General features: G+C 60.3%; 2 protein-coding genes across 3 annotated transcripts; both read right to left on the reverse strand.

Annotated features, from left to right (window-relative positions):
• Positions 1-6891: 6891 nt before the first annotated feature.
• Positions 6892-7283, reverse strand: LENEP (lens epithelial protein). The gene has a single exon (XM_049634896.1). The coding sequence runs from the start codon at positions 7281-7283 to the stop codon at positions 7098-7100; it is 186 nt and encodes a 61-aa protein (XP_049490853.1). The 3' UTR covers positions 6892-7097.
• A 497-nt stretch (positions 7284-7780) lies between these two features.
• FLAD1 (flavin adenine dinucleotide synthetase 1) lies at positions 7781-13088 on the reverse strand. 2 transcript variants are annotated; one of them, XM_049634891.1, is made up of 8 exons: positions 12910-13088; positions 12222-12415; positions 10052-10796; positions 9278-9425; positions 8905-9003; positions 8636-8825; positions 8092-8165; positions 7781-7986 (listed from the first exon to the last, which is right to left on the reverse strand). In XM_049634891.1, exons 2-8 carry the CDS (start codon positions 12300-12302, stop codon positions 7851-7853), a joined length of 1473 nt encoding a protein of 490 aa, XP_049490848.1. In that variant the 5' UTR covers positions 12303-12415; positions 12910-13088; the 3' UTR covers positions 7781-7850. The 2 variants fall into 2 exon arrangements, with proteins under 2 accessions (XP_049490848.1, XP_049490846.1); XM_049634889.1 differs by having other exon boundaries at positions 12222-12447; positions 12910-12988.
• Positions 13089-15083: the final 1995 nt, after the last annotated feature.

Below are 15083 nucleotides of genomic sequence, written 5' to 3' on the forward strand. Positions count from 1 at the left end.
GGGGGGGGGGGGGGGGGGGGCGGCGCGCTCTCGCTCCTGCACCCCGCCTCCATCCCGCCTGCTCCCTAAGTGGAGAAACTGAGTCTCTGCGAAGGAGGGACCCTCTCGACAGGGACTCGCTCGGAGACCCAGGTGGCGAGGGGAGCCTGGGTGTTTCAGGATGTGTATGTGGATTCGGGGGGGGGGGGACACAATGCGTAATTCAGCGCCCCCACAACTGAGGAAGGTGGCCGGTGGGGACGCTTCCAGCTGGGCCTGCAGCGCTGCGTCCCCCAGAGAGCCCCTCCCACTAGTGTAAAACGGAATCCAGTCCGGCCACGGGAGCCGGGTTCCGCTCCCCGCGGCCGGCCGGGCCGAACCGGGTCGGACTCGCCGCCTCCGCCCCAACCCCCACGCAGGGGGCCTCCCTCCCTTTCCAGCAGGTGGCTCCGCGGGGCACCAGCTCAACCTGTTGGACCACAATGGGCGGCGCCAGGGGGGCCCTGGCCCTCACCCGGGCTGACCCGGGATCCCCGCGCAGGGGGAGGGGCGGAGTCCGGGTCCCGCCCTCCCTCCTCTCCGGCCGTGACTCAGCCTCGGGGCCGCTGCCCTGCGCCCCAGCCAGGGGCGGAAAGTGTGAGGCGCCCCTGAGGGCCCAGGCCAAACCAAACAGCCCCCCACCTCAGACATTATCTCACTGGAGAATTAGGGGGGCTATAGGAAGGAGGGGGTGGCAGCAGGCTTGGGGCGCTCCCGCTCGCTCGATCCGCTCCGGGTTTTCCTATCCGCCCCGTCCCCCTTGGGCCCCGAGGCGGGTCACTGCTCCGGGTTTTCTTCTCGGCCCCGCCGGACAGATTCTAGTCGGTGAGTGCCCCGGAGTCGGTGGGGTCCAGGCAGGGTTTTTCCCTCCCTTCTCCAGCCGTCGGGGTCGCGCCAGACTGGGGAAGAGCCGCGCCTGGGGCTGGGGGCAGGACGGCAGGGCCAGAAGGACACGTGAAACGGAAGGGGGCTGCATGGCCCCGGGGAAGAAGGGCAGGAAAGCGGTTCTGGGAGGGCAGAGCCTGGGCCTCCAGAGGCAGTAGGAGGGCGGGCGCCCTGGCACCAGCCCTTAGGTACAAAGAGACGAAAGGCGCCCAGTGCCTCGGGCCCGCCCCGTCCCCCAACTCTGGGGGTCGCCTCCGGAGCCTTGCTGGACCCAGCCTGGATCTGTGGGCACCCGGAATGCCATTCTCCAGTCTCGACAGCCCCGGAACCTCCTGTTTGTTCCTCAGTGACCCTCCCCACCCCCCAACCACCACCACGTTTCTCTTCTGGTCCATACAGCTTCCTTCCTGGCTCAGAAGTCGGAGGGGGGAACCCCGACTTGAAATTCCCGCCTCCCCTCTAACTCCTGGCCCTCACCGCGCCAAACCACTGAGATGCGGCAGCCGAGAAACGCTGACTGCAGACTGGGGGCTGCTCCCCTCCCACGAAACTCCCGGCTGGGTCCGGGGCCCCGCTGCCGCCCCCGCCCCGCCGCCAGCGCCGGACTGGCACCGGGAACCCGAGGGCAGGTGTGCGGCCTGCAGGGGACTTCCTGGAGAGACGGGGGCCGGGGCGGGGGCATCCCAGATCCGCACGTACAGACTTAAATCTCAGGCGACCAGCTAGACCTTAGTTTAGAGGAGAAAGTGGCAGGAGTTAATCCCTCCTCGGGAGGACTGTGTACCTGGGGCTGGGGACAGCGATTCTGAGTGACAGCCAGGTGCCCGGACTGGCTGGGTCACGTGCGCTCCGGGGCAGCTGCGGGAGAGTTAGATGCTTGCCGCGCGTGGAGGGAGAGGGCTTCTGGCGGAAGAAAGGCTCGGCTCTGTGTGGGCGGGGTCCTGAATGAGTGGGTCTGGGGGCCTGTTTTGGAAGGGGGAGGGCTGAGCTGGAAGCGGAGCGACAGCCTGCGCTGGGCGCCCCCCTCTTCCCCGCCCTCCCCCCCCTTCCCCGGGCTGCCCCCGCTTCCCTCGAAAAACCCGCCGCCCAGGAAACCGCTGGGGGCGCACAGACCGCAGCCCCCCCGCCCGCCGCCCCCCGGCGCCCCCACCGCGACCGCCCAACCCACCTGAAGGGGCCGTGGCTGCCAGGGTTGCCCCCTCCCGCCGACTCCCCCCACACCTGCGGGCGCACTATTTATAACTCGGCGCCTATTCCGGGCCTCTGGGCGGGAGCCGGCTGCGCCTCAGCGCTAATCGTCTCCGGGATCTCTGCGCCCCCCAGGGCCGGGGGGGATAAATTTAGCCTCAGGAAGCTCGGGGAACATTTTCCAAAACTCCACGTCCCGCAGAAGGCGAAACAGAACCCCTCTGCCCTCAGCCTCCCTCCCGCCAACCGGCAGGCGGCGCAGGTGTCTCGGCTGCTCGTACCCAGCTGGGATCGGGGGGTGGGTGGCGGCCGAGAAGCTGGCACAGGTGAAGGACGGAAGGTCCTGGGGGCGGCGGCCAGAGGGGCGGGAGGACGGCCGGAAGAACGGCCAAAGGCCGGAGTAAAAAGTCTCGGCTGGCAGTGACTGAGAAAGGGGTTGGGGACTTCTGCCTTTCGGAGGGGAAATAACTCCTGTGCAAACGAGATGCAGGTAGGGACTCGGGGAAGATCGGGAAGATCGTGGTGGCCTTGGGGGTCCACGCCCCGGCGTGGGGGCAGCGACTGCCACACCCCTCTTCCCAAGCGCTTCTGAGCGTTGCTGCGAGAACTCAGGACCCCACCGAGATCTTTACTATAATAGCCAGATGAGTGCGGGCGGCTCTTCCGACCACTTCGCCAGGACCCCTCTCCTCCACCTGCCTCTCGCACACCGTGGAGGGTCTTCTATCGACCTGATCGGCTAGGAATCCTGGGTAGAATCCTTCTAGTGCTGCAGCCTCTGGGGGTCGCTTCCAGCTTTGCCGAGGCTTCTTCTCGGTTTTACCCCGCCCCTTTCCCCTTCCCCTTCCCCTTCCCCTTGTGGCCACCAGAGGGCCCCTGGGCGCCCAGGGGCAAATGAGCTAGCTCTTCCCCAGCCCTCGTATTCTTGGCACTCAGCTCCCCTCTTCCGCCATCTTCCGCCCTCCAATGAGCCCCGAGCGGAGTCTGGACCCTCCAAACGTGAGCTTATCCCAGCTGGGAAGAGGACGTTGCAGGGAAGCGGCCGCATCTTTTTCCCTTGGAGAGCAGTGGGGAGGTGTAGGCCGGAACCGGGTCCTGGCCTGTGTGGTCTAGGTGAAAAAGACGTATCTGGGACCCCCAAAGGAGCGGGCGGAGCAAGAGGAAGGCCGGCTGAGAGTGGAGGTGTGGGGGGGGAGGTGGAGTGGGTGCAGAATGGGAGCGGGAGTCCTCCCCACACCTTTGCACGCTTGGCCCCGCCCCCAGGCCACCAGGCCACCACCCGAAGTGCACTATCAGAAGAGGAAGTCTGGCTGGCCCAGAGGAGCCCCGAATATGAGACGAGAAAATCGGGGTTCGCCAGCTGACTACCGCACTGCGGTGTACTGTGGGTTTGGCCTTCAGCGGGTCACATCGCCTCTCTTGGCCTGTTTCTTTCAAGCTAACCTGGGATAGTTGCCCTTGTCCAGCCTACTTTTCAAGCGGGCTTGTGTAAGTGTCCAACACTGTAGTGTGGCAAGGGTTCTCAGAACGGCATACACGGTTTTTCTTATCCTCCCCGCTCCTTGCCCCATACTTTCCACTCTCAGGGCTCCCTTGAGGGCCGACACTCCTCTTGGGCCACCCGCAGTCTCTCCTCTTCTCTCTCCGTCAACTTCCTGGGCCCTGCCTTCCGACACCTACCGCTTCCCTGGTGGCCTTCGCCAGATATCCCCTCTGCTGTCGAGGGCGCTTGTGCTCAGAACTCTGACTCTAGGATCCAGCCCGAGGCCCTGTCCCTGCTCGGTGGCTCAGTGGGAGTGGGGTCTGAGAAAGGAAAGGGAGAGGGGCGCCTGGGAGGCACAATCAGTTAAATGTCCCAATTCGGCTCAGGTCATGACCTCAGGGTTCGTGAGTTGGACCCCGTCGGGGGGGGGGGGGGGGCTCTGGGCTGACAGCTCGGAGTCTGGATTCTGTTTCCGATTCTTTGTCTCCCTCTCTGTCTGCCCCTCCCCTGCTCACACTCTATCTCTCTAAAAGTAAATAAACATGAAAAACAGTTTTTTCCCCTCCTAAATATAAAAGTCAAACATGCTGGGGACGCCAGCATGGCTCAGTGGATTAAGCGTCCGACTTGGGTTCAGGTCCTGATCTCACAAATCACGAGTTCGATATCCGCCTGGGGCTCTGTGCTGACAGCTCTGAGCCTGGAGCCTGCTTTGGATTCTGTCTCCTTCTCCCTCTTTGCCCCTCCCCTGCTCATGCTCTCTCTCTATCTCAAAAATAAGTAAACAAACAAACAAAAAAAATTAGAAAAAAAAAAAGAAAAAGAAAGAAAGAAAGGAAAAGGGAGGCAGAAGGCCAGAGCTCGAGTCAGGGACGGGCCGACCAAGCAGGGGTGCAGGCTGTGAGGGGAGGCAGGAGCCCCACACTTGTGTGGAAAGGTGAATTCTGTGTCCTCCACCGCTAACCTCTCTCTGGTTGGATTCAAGCTCTTACCTCTTCCCACTGCTGTGTCCTGGGGTGAGGTGGGCTCTGAAGGGACCCGGCGAGAAGGCTGACCTACCTGCATTTTCTGCAGGCCTGAAGGTCGCCAAGCTCCCTGGATAAAGACTACCTTGAGCGGGAGTACTATGGAGAACCACGCTGCCGCAGGAAAGAGGGAGCAGGCTCCGTGTGTGCCCCCTGCGGAGTCCCTGCCTCGTCGGAGGGGAAAAACCAGGGGGCAGCGCCGTGTGGAGACCATGTTAGCAACTCCGAGAATTCCTCCGGGCTCAGGGTGCCTGGCTGGCTCAGTCCGCAGAGTGCGTGATTCTCGGTCTCGGGGTTGTGAGTTCGAGCCCCATGTTGGGGCCAGATATTACTGAAAAATAGAAAAACTCTTAAAAAAACAAAAAAAAAAGGAATGTGTACGCGCGCAGGCCAGCCCTTCTCTCCACTGCTCTTGCTATTAAGCCTGCCCTGAGCCACTGGCACGTCACGACCTGCCTCACACCCACCCCAGCTCATAGCCCGCATCTTCTAATCACAGCTATGTTCCCATTGTTTTGTTTACATTTTATTTCCTGTCTCTGCCCACTGGAACGGAAGCTCCGTGAGTCCTGGGGCCTGTTTTGCTCACCGCGGTGGTGCCGGGAGCACGGGGATTGGCACACAGCGGGTGCTCCCTAACATTTGTTGCACGAACGAGGGAAGAGGAGGGCGAGGCGCGTGCAGCACTCTCTCCCGAATGCCCTCCCAGGGGCTGCTGAATCTGAGCCACCCCAGCGGGGAGAGTGGTTGTTGGGGGGGGGGGGTCACTTCTCACCAGAACTGCTTACTCTAGGTATGGGTCACCTTTACCAAGAGAGACAAAACACACCCAGAGGAAAAGGAGTTCACTAACAAGTCTGGGAAAAGCTGGTCCCTGGGGTGAGGAGAGAGTCCCACACACCCGTCTCCAGGCTTGTGCCCCAGGACGGAAGGGAGGGGGCAACAACTGGCCCCAAGAGGCTCTGCGGTTGTGGGGGGCTGAGTGGGCGTGTCGGGAAGTGTGAGCAGGATGGTGTCAGTGGCTGACGTGTGGCCACTGCTGGGCGTGATTCAGGGGCAGCGTGTGTTTCGGCTGCCGAGGGGAAGAGAGGGAGCGGTGCTCATTCTGGCTGTTTGTGCTTGTGCACGGTGACAAGCCTGAGGAACCTGCGCGGCCACCCAGGTGCCTTTCTCTTGCAGCCTCATGTGTGACCAGGGGGAGCGGGGCCCGACTTCCCGTGGGCTTGGGGCTAGCAAGGGCCCAGGGCTTCTCCCAAGATCCTCAAGGCAGGGAGCTGGCCAGGCCACGTCTTCTATTTGAGTTCCTGGCTTAAGGCGCGGGACCCCACCCAAGCCGGACCCCTCCCTACCCACCGGTTGGGAGGAACCTGGGCTTTCCACCCTCCACCCTCCCCAACCAGCGAGTCGGAAAACCTGGTTTTCGGTGTGGGTTGTATCCAGGACAACCTCCTTCCCTCCCTTCTTTAAAAATGATTTTTTGGTAATGTTTATTTTTGAGAGAGAGAGAGAGAGAGAGAGAGAGGCAGAGTGTGAGTGGGGGAGGGGCAGCAGAATCCAAAGCCAGCTCCCAGCTGTTAGCACAGAGCCTGCCGAGGGTCTCGCACCCATGAACCGCAAGATCATGACCTGAGTCGGACGCTCAACCGACCAGGCCGTCCCGGCGCCCATCTCCTTCCCTCCCTGGTCTGAACGCTGGCTCTGGCTCCAAGACCCTTTCAGTGCTGAGTTGTTTGGAGTCCCTTTTAGACATTTAGCACGTTTGGCCTCAAGGCCTATTTATTTTATATAGAACATCTATATCCTTATTTTTTGTTTACATCTTATTTCCTGCCTCTGCCCAGCAGAACGTAAGCTCTGTGAGTACAGGGGCCTGTTTTGTTCACTGATGTGTTCAGAGCACCAGGATTGGCACACAGCAGATGGTATATGTATATACATACATACATATATATATATATATATACATATACATTTATGCACACACATGCACGCACACACAGTTTTGTGATCCTCAGCCCATTCCTGGCACTGAGTACAGAAAAATCAACCATCTGGGCCGGTGGGCTCACGGTGCGGGTCCCGCGGCAGTCTTATCCGGGTCCCGGCCAGCAGCCAGGCAGCTCCCGAGCACCTGCACCGGAGGTCCAGCAGAGGTGGGGGCGGGAACGGAGGCTGGCACATGGCACAAACTCGAAGCAGGGTCCATACTTCCCCCGTTGTTTGTGGCCCATCGTTGGTCAAGCACAGCTGGCCTGGAGGTGGGGGCCGGGGGTGGGGGGGGGGTGGTGGTGCTCGACGGGGGCTGGGCTCGGCGCTGGAGGAGAGAACAGGAAGCTGGGAGGCGGGCTCTGTCACAGAAGCTGTGGCCCTGCGCCTGGGTCTGCGACCCTGGCCACCCACCTGAGCGGTGCGGGGTGCGGGGGCGGGAGGGGAAGGGGCGGATCCAGGCCCACCTGAGCGGTGCGGGGGCGGGCGGGGCGGGGGCGGTCCCGGGGGCATCAATCCAGCAGTTCCTTGATGCACCAGCAGCAGAGGAGGATGTAGGCAACTTCCTTCAGGGTCTGCTGCAGGCCCTCCCATCCTGTGCCCGTCTTCATGACCGGCACCTGGAACCCGGTGCCCCACAGGGCCCTTCTGAAGGAGAAAGGCAGGGCCTGGGCGAGGGGCTGTGTCCGGGGCTGCATACGGGCCGCAGCTCTGAGGCCCACAGAGCGGTCTCGCGGGCCTTTTATCAGCAGCGTCCCCACCCCCTCAGACCTCATGACTATGGGGACAAAGGCCCCGGGGTCTAGCACAGGGATGGTTCTGGGCCCACGAATGGGCTGAGTCAGCCTCCATGGGCAGGGGTGGGGGCTGGGTTAGGGCAGGGGGGGTGGGCCAGCCACCCCGTCTTCTGTCCTCCGCAGCCGGGCCAGCCCAGCTTCCCTTCTCCCAGACTGGCTCTCCAAACCTCGGCGTCCTGCCCGGGGTGCCTCTCCCCCAGGGGCTGGCGTGGCTCCCGACCCTGCCCTCCGGTGGGCTCCTGCCGAGTGTTCTGTGTACGTCCCCCCAGCACGTCCCCCTGTTGCCCCCCCACCGCCCCTGTTCCTCAGAGGGAGCGCTGCCAGCCGGGAGCTGGCAGAGCCCGGCCCATGTCTGCTTCTCCCATCCCGTCCCCTGGAGCAGGAAGACACAGGCAGAGCACCGGGCACGCAAGAGGCGGTTTATTGACAGGGGACACCCCAGGGCGGCCTCCCTCTGGCTGCTCGGGGTCACGTGCGAGAGTTCCTCTCCTCGTCTTCGTTCTCCAGGAGGTAGGCTGGCCGGTAGGTGGGCTGGCCCCCCGGGCTCAGGCACTTCAGGGCCGGGTTCCTCACGGTGTTCTCGCGGCCCCCCAGCGACGTGTAGCTGGAGCAGGGAGGAGGCAGGCGAGTTCGGGGCAGGCTCTCCCCACCGCAGCGCCCCCACCTCGTCCCCACGCCCACGACACCCGTCCTCTCCCAGCACCCTTACCCTCGGTCATATAGGACACAGTACGGGACAAACAGCTGCCGCAGGAAGTCCCAGATGTCTCTGTAGGTCCAGTCCTGGGGGTCAGAGTGGGGTGGGGTCACAAAGTCCCCCCTCCCACACCGCGGCCTGCCGCCTGGGCAGGGGCCCGCCTAGAGCTCTTCTGCTTCCCCGGCTCTGAGGGAGGCCTCCTGTGGGATTCTCTGGGATTCTCCGGCACAGCCTGCTGGGTGCGGCCACACAACGCAAAACGGAAACCTTTGCCCGTCTCCCTCCACCCCCAAGCCACCCCCCAGGGACCGGCTTGGGGTCTTTCTTTCATTTCAGTAGGTTGTAATTTGAGTATCGATACAAGGCTAGTGGGTGCCATCCTGGGCAGCGCAGGCCTAAAGGTAGAAAGCACAAGCCACTGAATCGGTGCTCCATACAGAATGGTCAGAAAGCTGAATGGCCGAGCAGCACAGCCTCCCTTGGGTGATGGGGGTCCCTCACGCGATGAGCGACAGGGGTCGGGAGACGGGAGGCGCTGCGGCCCCCTCCCCGTTACCAGCAGCGGGTTGACGCGCACGAAGGCAGGCCAGCCAGGGTCGGTGGGGCTGAAGGGGTGGAGGCTGCAGGAGTAGGGGTCGGTGCGGCGGGTGCCCATCAGGACGGCCTCCAGCCGGGGGTGCCGGGCCTGCAGCTCACACAGGGCCTGCTTCATGTGGCCCTCGGCCTCCAGCACCTGCAGATTATACCTGAGGAGGGGAGGGGCGGGGGTCAGAAGCGGGCACTGCTGAGCCGCACCCGGAGCCCACACTTCCAGGCCCTCCGTACCTCTTGATGGTGTCCTGTAGGAACTGCTCCAGCTCGGGGAAGGGGGAGATGTTGCGGACGTACAGGATCTGGAGGGGCTCCTGAGTATCGGGGCGTGTCCTGGGGAGGGGAGGACGCACAGGCTTGGCCGAGCAATGTCCCCAGAGAGCTCGCACACTGTTCTCTCTGCTCCTGGATGGACTGTGACCTCCCTGTGCTCAGGGCCGGTGGCCTACACGTCCACCCAGGGCCACCCAGGGCCACCCAGATGTCAGATGCTCAGTCAACGTGGCGGGGGAAGAGCGCGGAGAGGTCACCACGGCTCCCTCCCTCCCAAACCACACCTGGCCGCCCTCTCCCTCCTTGCTGCCTTCGCCCCGGGGCGTGGGCTCACCTCTGCACGGCCGCGTGGAAGAGGTGCAGGAGGGCCGTGCAGTCCTTGCCTCCATTGAAGCCCACGCAAAGGTGGCTGAGGTCGTACTGAGCCAGGGCCGTCTCAATGGTCTGCAGGGCGCCTGCCACCTTCCCCCCCAGAGAAGACCCTGCAAGGAGACAGACAAGAAGATACGTACACGTGGCCGTCAGAGGGCAATGTGGGGGGGGCGCCACACTGCCCTGGCCTGAAGCCTCTCCAGGCTTCCCAGTGTTCCCAGAGTAAAGGCCGGAGTCCTACATGCCCTTCAGAGTCTGTCCCGGCCTGCCATTCAGAACCCTTCACCTCAGTGTCTTCCCTCGGGGGGGCCCTGCTCTCCTTCGTTCCCCTAAACCCCATCCTGTTTGCTCTCGCCCACCTCCCGGTGGGGCCCAGTCCTCCTCATCGGCCCACATGTCCGACACTCGCCCAGCAGACTGTATTTAACGTACATACGCCCGGGTCAAGGCTGACCTCCCCACCGTGGAGGCCGCTGAGACCGACGTCTCGTGCCTGACGCCTACCTTTCTTGTTACACTGCCGGCCCAGAAGGCCGTGGCGTGTAACACACTGTCCTGTTGAGCTCGGTCCGAGGTACCCAGCACAGTGCTGGCAGGAGCGGGCACCAGGTTGACATTTACTGGAAGAATGACCGGCGGCACCGGAGCTATCCCCCCTCTCTCAGACCCTACGTTCCCGAGACCTGGGCAGGGGTGGGGTGGGCACGTGCAGCCCCCACTCCCCCCAGGCCCCTACCTGATTCTGCGAGCTGGTAGACAGCCTCCCTGGCCTGCCCCACGGCGTCGGGCACGTAGGGGACCAGCGATCCCGGGGGCAGACGGGCAGTCAGGTAGGCCAGGCACTCCTCCAGCGGCCCTTCTTCCTCCGAGTCCAAGGACAGCTTCACCCGATAGTAGTTGCTGCCCCAGTCGGGGTAGGAGCCCAGGCCGAGCCTGCGCCCAAAGTGGGCCTGCGCCTCAGCCAGCACGGGGGCGATGGAGGCCTCGTCGGCGGCCACGTACAGCTCCCGCAGGTGGAACTGCACCGCTGTGTTTCGGAACAGCCCCTGCAGCCCCTCCAGCACCCTCCGCAGCAGCTCGGGAATGCCTGGGAAGAGGTAGACATTTCGGACGGAGACCAGCGGGAACTTGAAGGGCCGGCCCGTGTGAGGGTCTGTGCCGTAATGCAGGCGGGCGGAGGAGGGCACTACGGACAGCTTCTCGCAGCCCTTCCCTCCGAGGGCTCGGATGGCCGCTTCTAGCTCGGGGTGCGGCTTGAGCTCATCCCCGAAGGCCTGTGCTACCGCCTCAAAGGTCACATCATCGTGAGTGGGGCCGATACCCCCTGCCGTGAGGACGTGGGTGAAGCGGCTGGAGAAAGAAGTGACCTCTGCCGCGATGGTGGCCACCTCGTCGGGTACGACAGAGACCCGGCACACCTGGACCCCCAGGGAGCGCAGTGTCCGGCATAGAAAGTAGGTGTTGGTGTCCTGAGTGTGTCCCTGGGAGATGAGATGGGGACGATGAGAGTGTCAGTGCTGCAGGACTCGAGGCCAAAGGGGAAGGGGTGACAGCCGTGTGGGGCATCGTGCTCTTTTGGGGGACGCTGCCTCGTGAGGCTCTAAAGCCTGGACTGGGTACGAGGGTGAGAAAATCCAGGTGAACAGCCGGGGGTCGCATGAGCCACCTTGGGCCTCCTTCTCCGTGCTTTGACCTTGACCTCATCTATGCCTGAGGATTCGGTGGCCAATTCTATGTGGACGACCCATCCACTTCCTCCCCGACCCTGACGGTTTCAGCTCCTTGGTTCTGCCTACCTATCGGGCATCTCTGCCGTATTCCTGGCCGTTGTCACTTTGGCCAGTGGCCTCCCCAGACACTGTCCACCGCCAGTGAGGTCCTCCTACCGTCAAGTGTACTGAAATGTCTCCCCATCTGCTCTCTTCTCTTGGTCCCTACTGCCGCCGGGTAGGTCCTTGGCACCTGTCATCTGGACATTGTCGAGGCCCCCTGGCCAGGCTCCCGGCCGCCAGCCCCAGCGCTCTGCCCAGTGCCTTCTGACTAACCTTTCTAATGTGTTACTGGGATTGCATCACTCTTGGGCTCAAAAGCCCTGTGTTGTTTCCAAACATATACAGAATAAAGTTCACATTCCTTTGCAGAACATTTGAGGCTGCCTGCGGTGTGCACACGATCTTCCTTTGCAGCCCCTTCTCCTTCGACTTCTCTCCAGAGGGCTTAGCGGACAGGGGTTACTTGGAGTAAGAGGGACTCAGGTTGGAATCCCCCCCCACCACCTCCTGGCTATGGAACCTTGGACAAGCTAGCTTCTCGGTCTCATAATCTATTAATTGACATTTATAATAAAAGTATTGAACCTCAGGGGATTGTTCTAAGGGTTAGTAAAACCGCACATGTGATCTAGAAGCACAGTCGCGGGCCCTAGTAAGCACTCAAAAAGGAGGGGTCAAGATCACTACCTCAAACCCGATGCCTACCATGACCTTTAACAAGATTTCCCTCAATTGCTCAGAAGAATCCGACGGATTTCTTCCGTCCAGTAGTTTCCTTCTATTTCGCTTACTCACTCTGCCAAGTGCCTTGGGTCATTTTCCAAACAGGCTGGCTGTAACTCTTCAATAACACATGCACCTGTACCCCCTTCACAAGTCGGACTCCCCGTCATTTCTGTGAAGCCCCTCCTACTCCTATCAAGTTGCTGGACAAACTGAAGCCACCTTGCTACAAGTTTTCAACACAGTGATGGAAAGCACAAGGGTCACTTTCCCTCTAACATCCTGGGCTCACTCCAGGACTCCACGACAGCAAGGGGGCTCCCGCCCTGGCCTGCCTTCCCTCAACAGATCGTGCAGCAGGATCTTAAGGACAGAAGCATGCCACACACCCCCCTTCTGTCCCAGACGCACCTTGAGGATCTCATCTCCAACAATGATGATGCCCGCCGTCACGCTGCGCCCTGAGGGAGGTTCAGAGGCCCTAGATGCCATGGTCCTGCCTTCTCTGCCCCTCTGCAAGGCCCTCCAGTAGCCACCCAGGGCCCCAAATGGGGGTCGAAAGCACGGGAGTCGCGCCAGGTCTACAGGGCACTGGGGGCCATAGCCTGGGAACAGGGGGGTCCGGGGTCAAGGGAACCTGGAGGAGCCAGAAAGGACATTGGGGGAGAGCAGGAGTGCACGTTCTTTTTTCCTTAGAGGGAGACCTCGCCGGGCCCTTGACAAGCGACTCCTTTATCCCTGCCTTCGACGGACGTGTTCTCACCCCATCCCAGCCTCTTCACAAGCTTGGCTCTGGTCTCCTTAAAGCGTCCTGGTCTCCCGAGCACCTACCACTTTACATAGGTCTCCTGCGCGCCGAGCTCGGCCCCCCCTGGCCGGCGACAGCCCGGCAGCCTGCACCTTTAAATCTCTCTCCTCTTTGGGGACAGGTCCCTTTAAGCGTCTCGCCCCCCCCCCCCCCCCCCCTTTAAACGCGGCCCCTCCCTCCGCCGCGGGCCGAGCTCAGGCGCCGGGACCGCCGGGGCCCGCACCCTTTCTGGCCTGCTGTCCCCGTCCCCGCCACCCCGCCCCCGCCCGCCCAGCTGCCCCGGGTCCCCACCTGCCTTCCCGGCCGGCGCCCTCCGCTCCCGCACGGCCCCGGGCGGCTTCCGCACGCAGCGTCCCGCCTTGGATCGCGCCTGCCACGTCAGTTGGCCATCTCGGCTGTCGCTCAGACTGCCTCCAAGGGCCCACGGGTGCAGGCGGCCGTCGCTCGCCAGCCCCAGCCCGGGGGCGGGAGCAGCGCGGGGTTGTTATGGGCGACAAGCACGTGGTCACCCTCACCCGGAACTGCGGGGGCGGGGCCGCCGGGAGGGGGGGACCTCGGCTGCTGCTCCTGGTGCTGGCGGGAAAGGGAGGTGTGATTCTAACCTCGGTCCCGTTTTCGGGTTCTTGTGTGCAGTGCTAGCGGTCTTTAACCCCGACTCGAATTCTAGGCAAAGGGGATTTATCTTGTAGCGCTTGGCCCTTGGAGGGACACCAAGTATCAGCATTGAGCTTGGAGAGGACTTTTTAGTGCGTGGAACTTTCATTTATTTTTTTCTTTTTAAATGTTTATCTCTTTTTTTAAGTCCTTCCCTGTCAGCAGTTATTTTTTTTTATTAATTCATTTATTGTGTAATTTACATCCAAGTTAGCATATAGCACAACAGTGATTTCAGGAGTAGATTCCTTAGTGCCCCTTGCCCATTTAGCCCATCCCCCCTCCCACCACCCCTCCAGTAACCCTGTTTGTTCTCCGTATTTAAGAGTCTTTTATGTTTTGTTCCCCTCCCTGTTTTTATATTATTTTTGCTTCCCTTCCCTTTTGTTCATCTGTTTTGCCTCTTAAAGTCCTCATATGGGTGAAGTCCTATGATTTTTGTCTTTCTCTGACTAATTTCACTTAGCATAATACCCTCCAGTTCCATCCACGTAGCTGCAAATGGCAAGATTTCATTCTTTTTGATTTCGAGTAATACTCCATCGTATATATAGACCACATCTTCTTTATCCATTCATCCATCGATGGACATTTGGGCTCCTTCCATACTTTGGCTGTTGTCGACAGCGCTGCTATAAACATGGGGTGCATGTGTCCCTTCGAAACAGCCCACCTGTATCCCTTGGATAAATACCTGGCAGTGCAATTGCTGGGTGGTAGGGTAGTTCTTTTAATTTTTTCAGGAACCTCCATACTGTTTTCCAGAACGACTGCACCAGTTTGCATTCCCACCAGCAGTCCGCACCCTCACCAACATCTGTTGTTGCCCGAGTTGTTAATGTGAGCCATTCTGACAGGTGTGAGGTAGCATCTCATTGTGGTTTTGATTTGTGTTTCCCTGATGATGAGTGATGTTGAGCATCTTTTCATGTGTTGGTGGGCCATCTGGGTGTCTTCTTTGGAAAAGTATCTATTCATATCTTTTGCGCATTTCTTCACTGGATTATTTATTTTTTGGGTGTTGAGTTTGACAAGTTCTTTCTAGATTTTGGATTCTAACCCTTTATCTGATAGGTCGTTTGCAGATATCTTCTCCCATTCTGTCGGTTGCCTTTTAGTTTTGCTGATTGTTTCCTTCACTGTGCAGAAGCTTTTTACCTTGATGAGGTCCCAATAGTTCATGTTTGCTTTTGTTTCCCTTGCCTTTGGAGACATGTTGAGTAAGAAGTTGCGATGGCCAAGATCAAAGAGGTTTTTGCCTGCTTTCTCCTTGAGGCTTTTGATGGCTTCCTGTTTTACATTGAGGTCTTTCATTCATTTTGAGTTTGTTTTTGTGTGTGGTGTAAGAAAGTGGTCCGGGTTCATTCTTCTGCATGTCGCTGTCCAGTTTTCCCAGTACGACTTGCTGAAGAGACTGTCTTTATTCCATTGGATATTCTTTCCTGCTTTGTCAAAGATTATTTGGCCGTATGTTTGTGGGTCCATTTCTAGGTTCTCTGTTCTGTTCCATTGATCTGAGTGTCTGTTTTTGTGCCAAAAAATGTGTATTTTTGAGACAGAGCGAGAGCTCACGCAGTGGAGGGGCAGAGAGAGAGGGAGACACAGAACCCGAAGCAGGCTCCAGGCTCTGAGCCTGTCAGCACAGAGCCCGACGCAGGGCTTAAACTCAGGAACCGTAAGATCATGACCTGAGCTGAAGTCGGAGGCTTAACCACTGAGCAATCTAGGCATCCCAGCTTTCATTTATTTCTATTATAAACGGTAAAGCTATGTACTTAACTCTCTTGACAAAAAAAAGCCTTATCCCCCCT

Source organism: Panthera uncia, chromosome F1 (genome assembly GCF_023721935.1).
Source record: "Panthera uncia isolate 11264 chromosome F1, Puncia_PCG_1.0, whole genome shotgun sequence".
Lineage (NCBI taxonomy): Eukaryota > Metazoa > Chordata > Mammalia > Carnivora > Felidae > Panthera > Panthera uncia.

Excerpts from the sequence above, each read along its gene's own strand:
- LENEP (XM_049634896.1), bottom strand. The coding sequence starts at position 7,283 with ATGCAGCCCCGGACACAGCCCCTCGCCCAGGCCCTGCCTTTCTCCTTC.
- FLAD1 (XM_049634891.1), bottom strand. The coding sequence starts at position 12,302 with ATGGCATCTAGGGCCTCTGAACCTCCCTCAGGGCGCAGCGTGACGGCG. Across the intron at positions 9,004-9,277 it reads TTCCACGCGGCCGTGCAGAG|GACACGCCCCGATACTCAGG; the intron begins GTGAGCCCACGC and ends TCCCCTCCCCAG. Across the intron at positions 8,826-8,904 it reads CTACAGGACACCATCAAGAG|GTATAATCTGCAGGTGCTGG; the intron begins GTACGGAGGGCC and ends TCCCCTCCTCAG.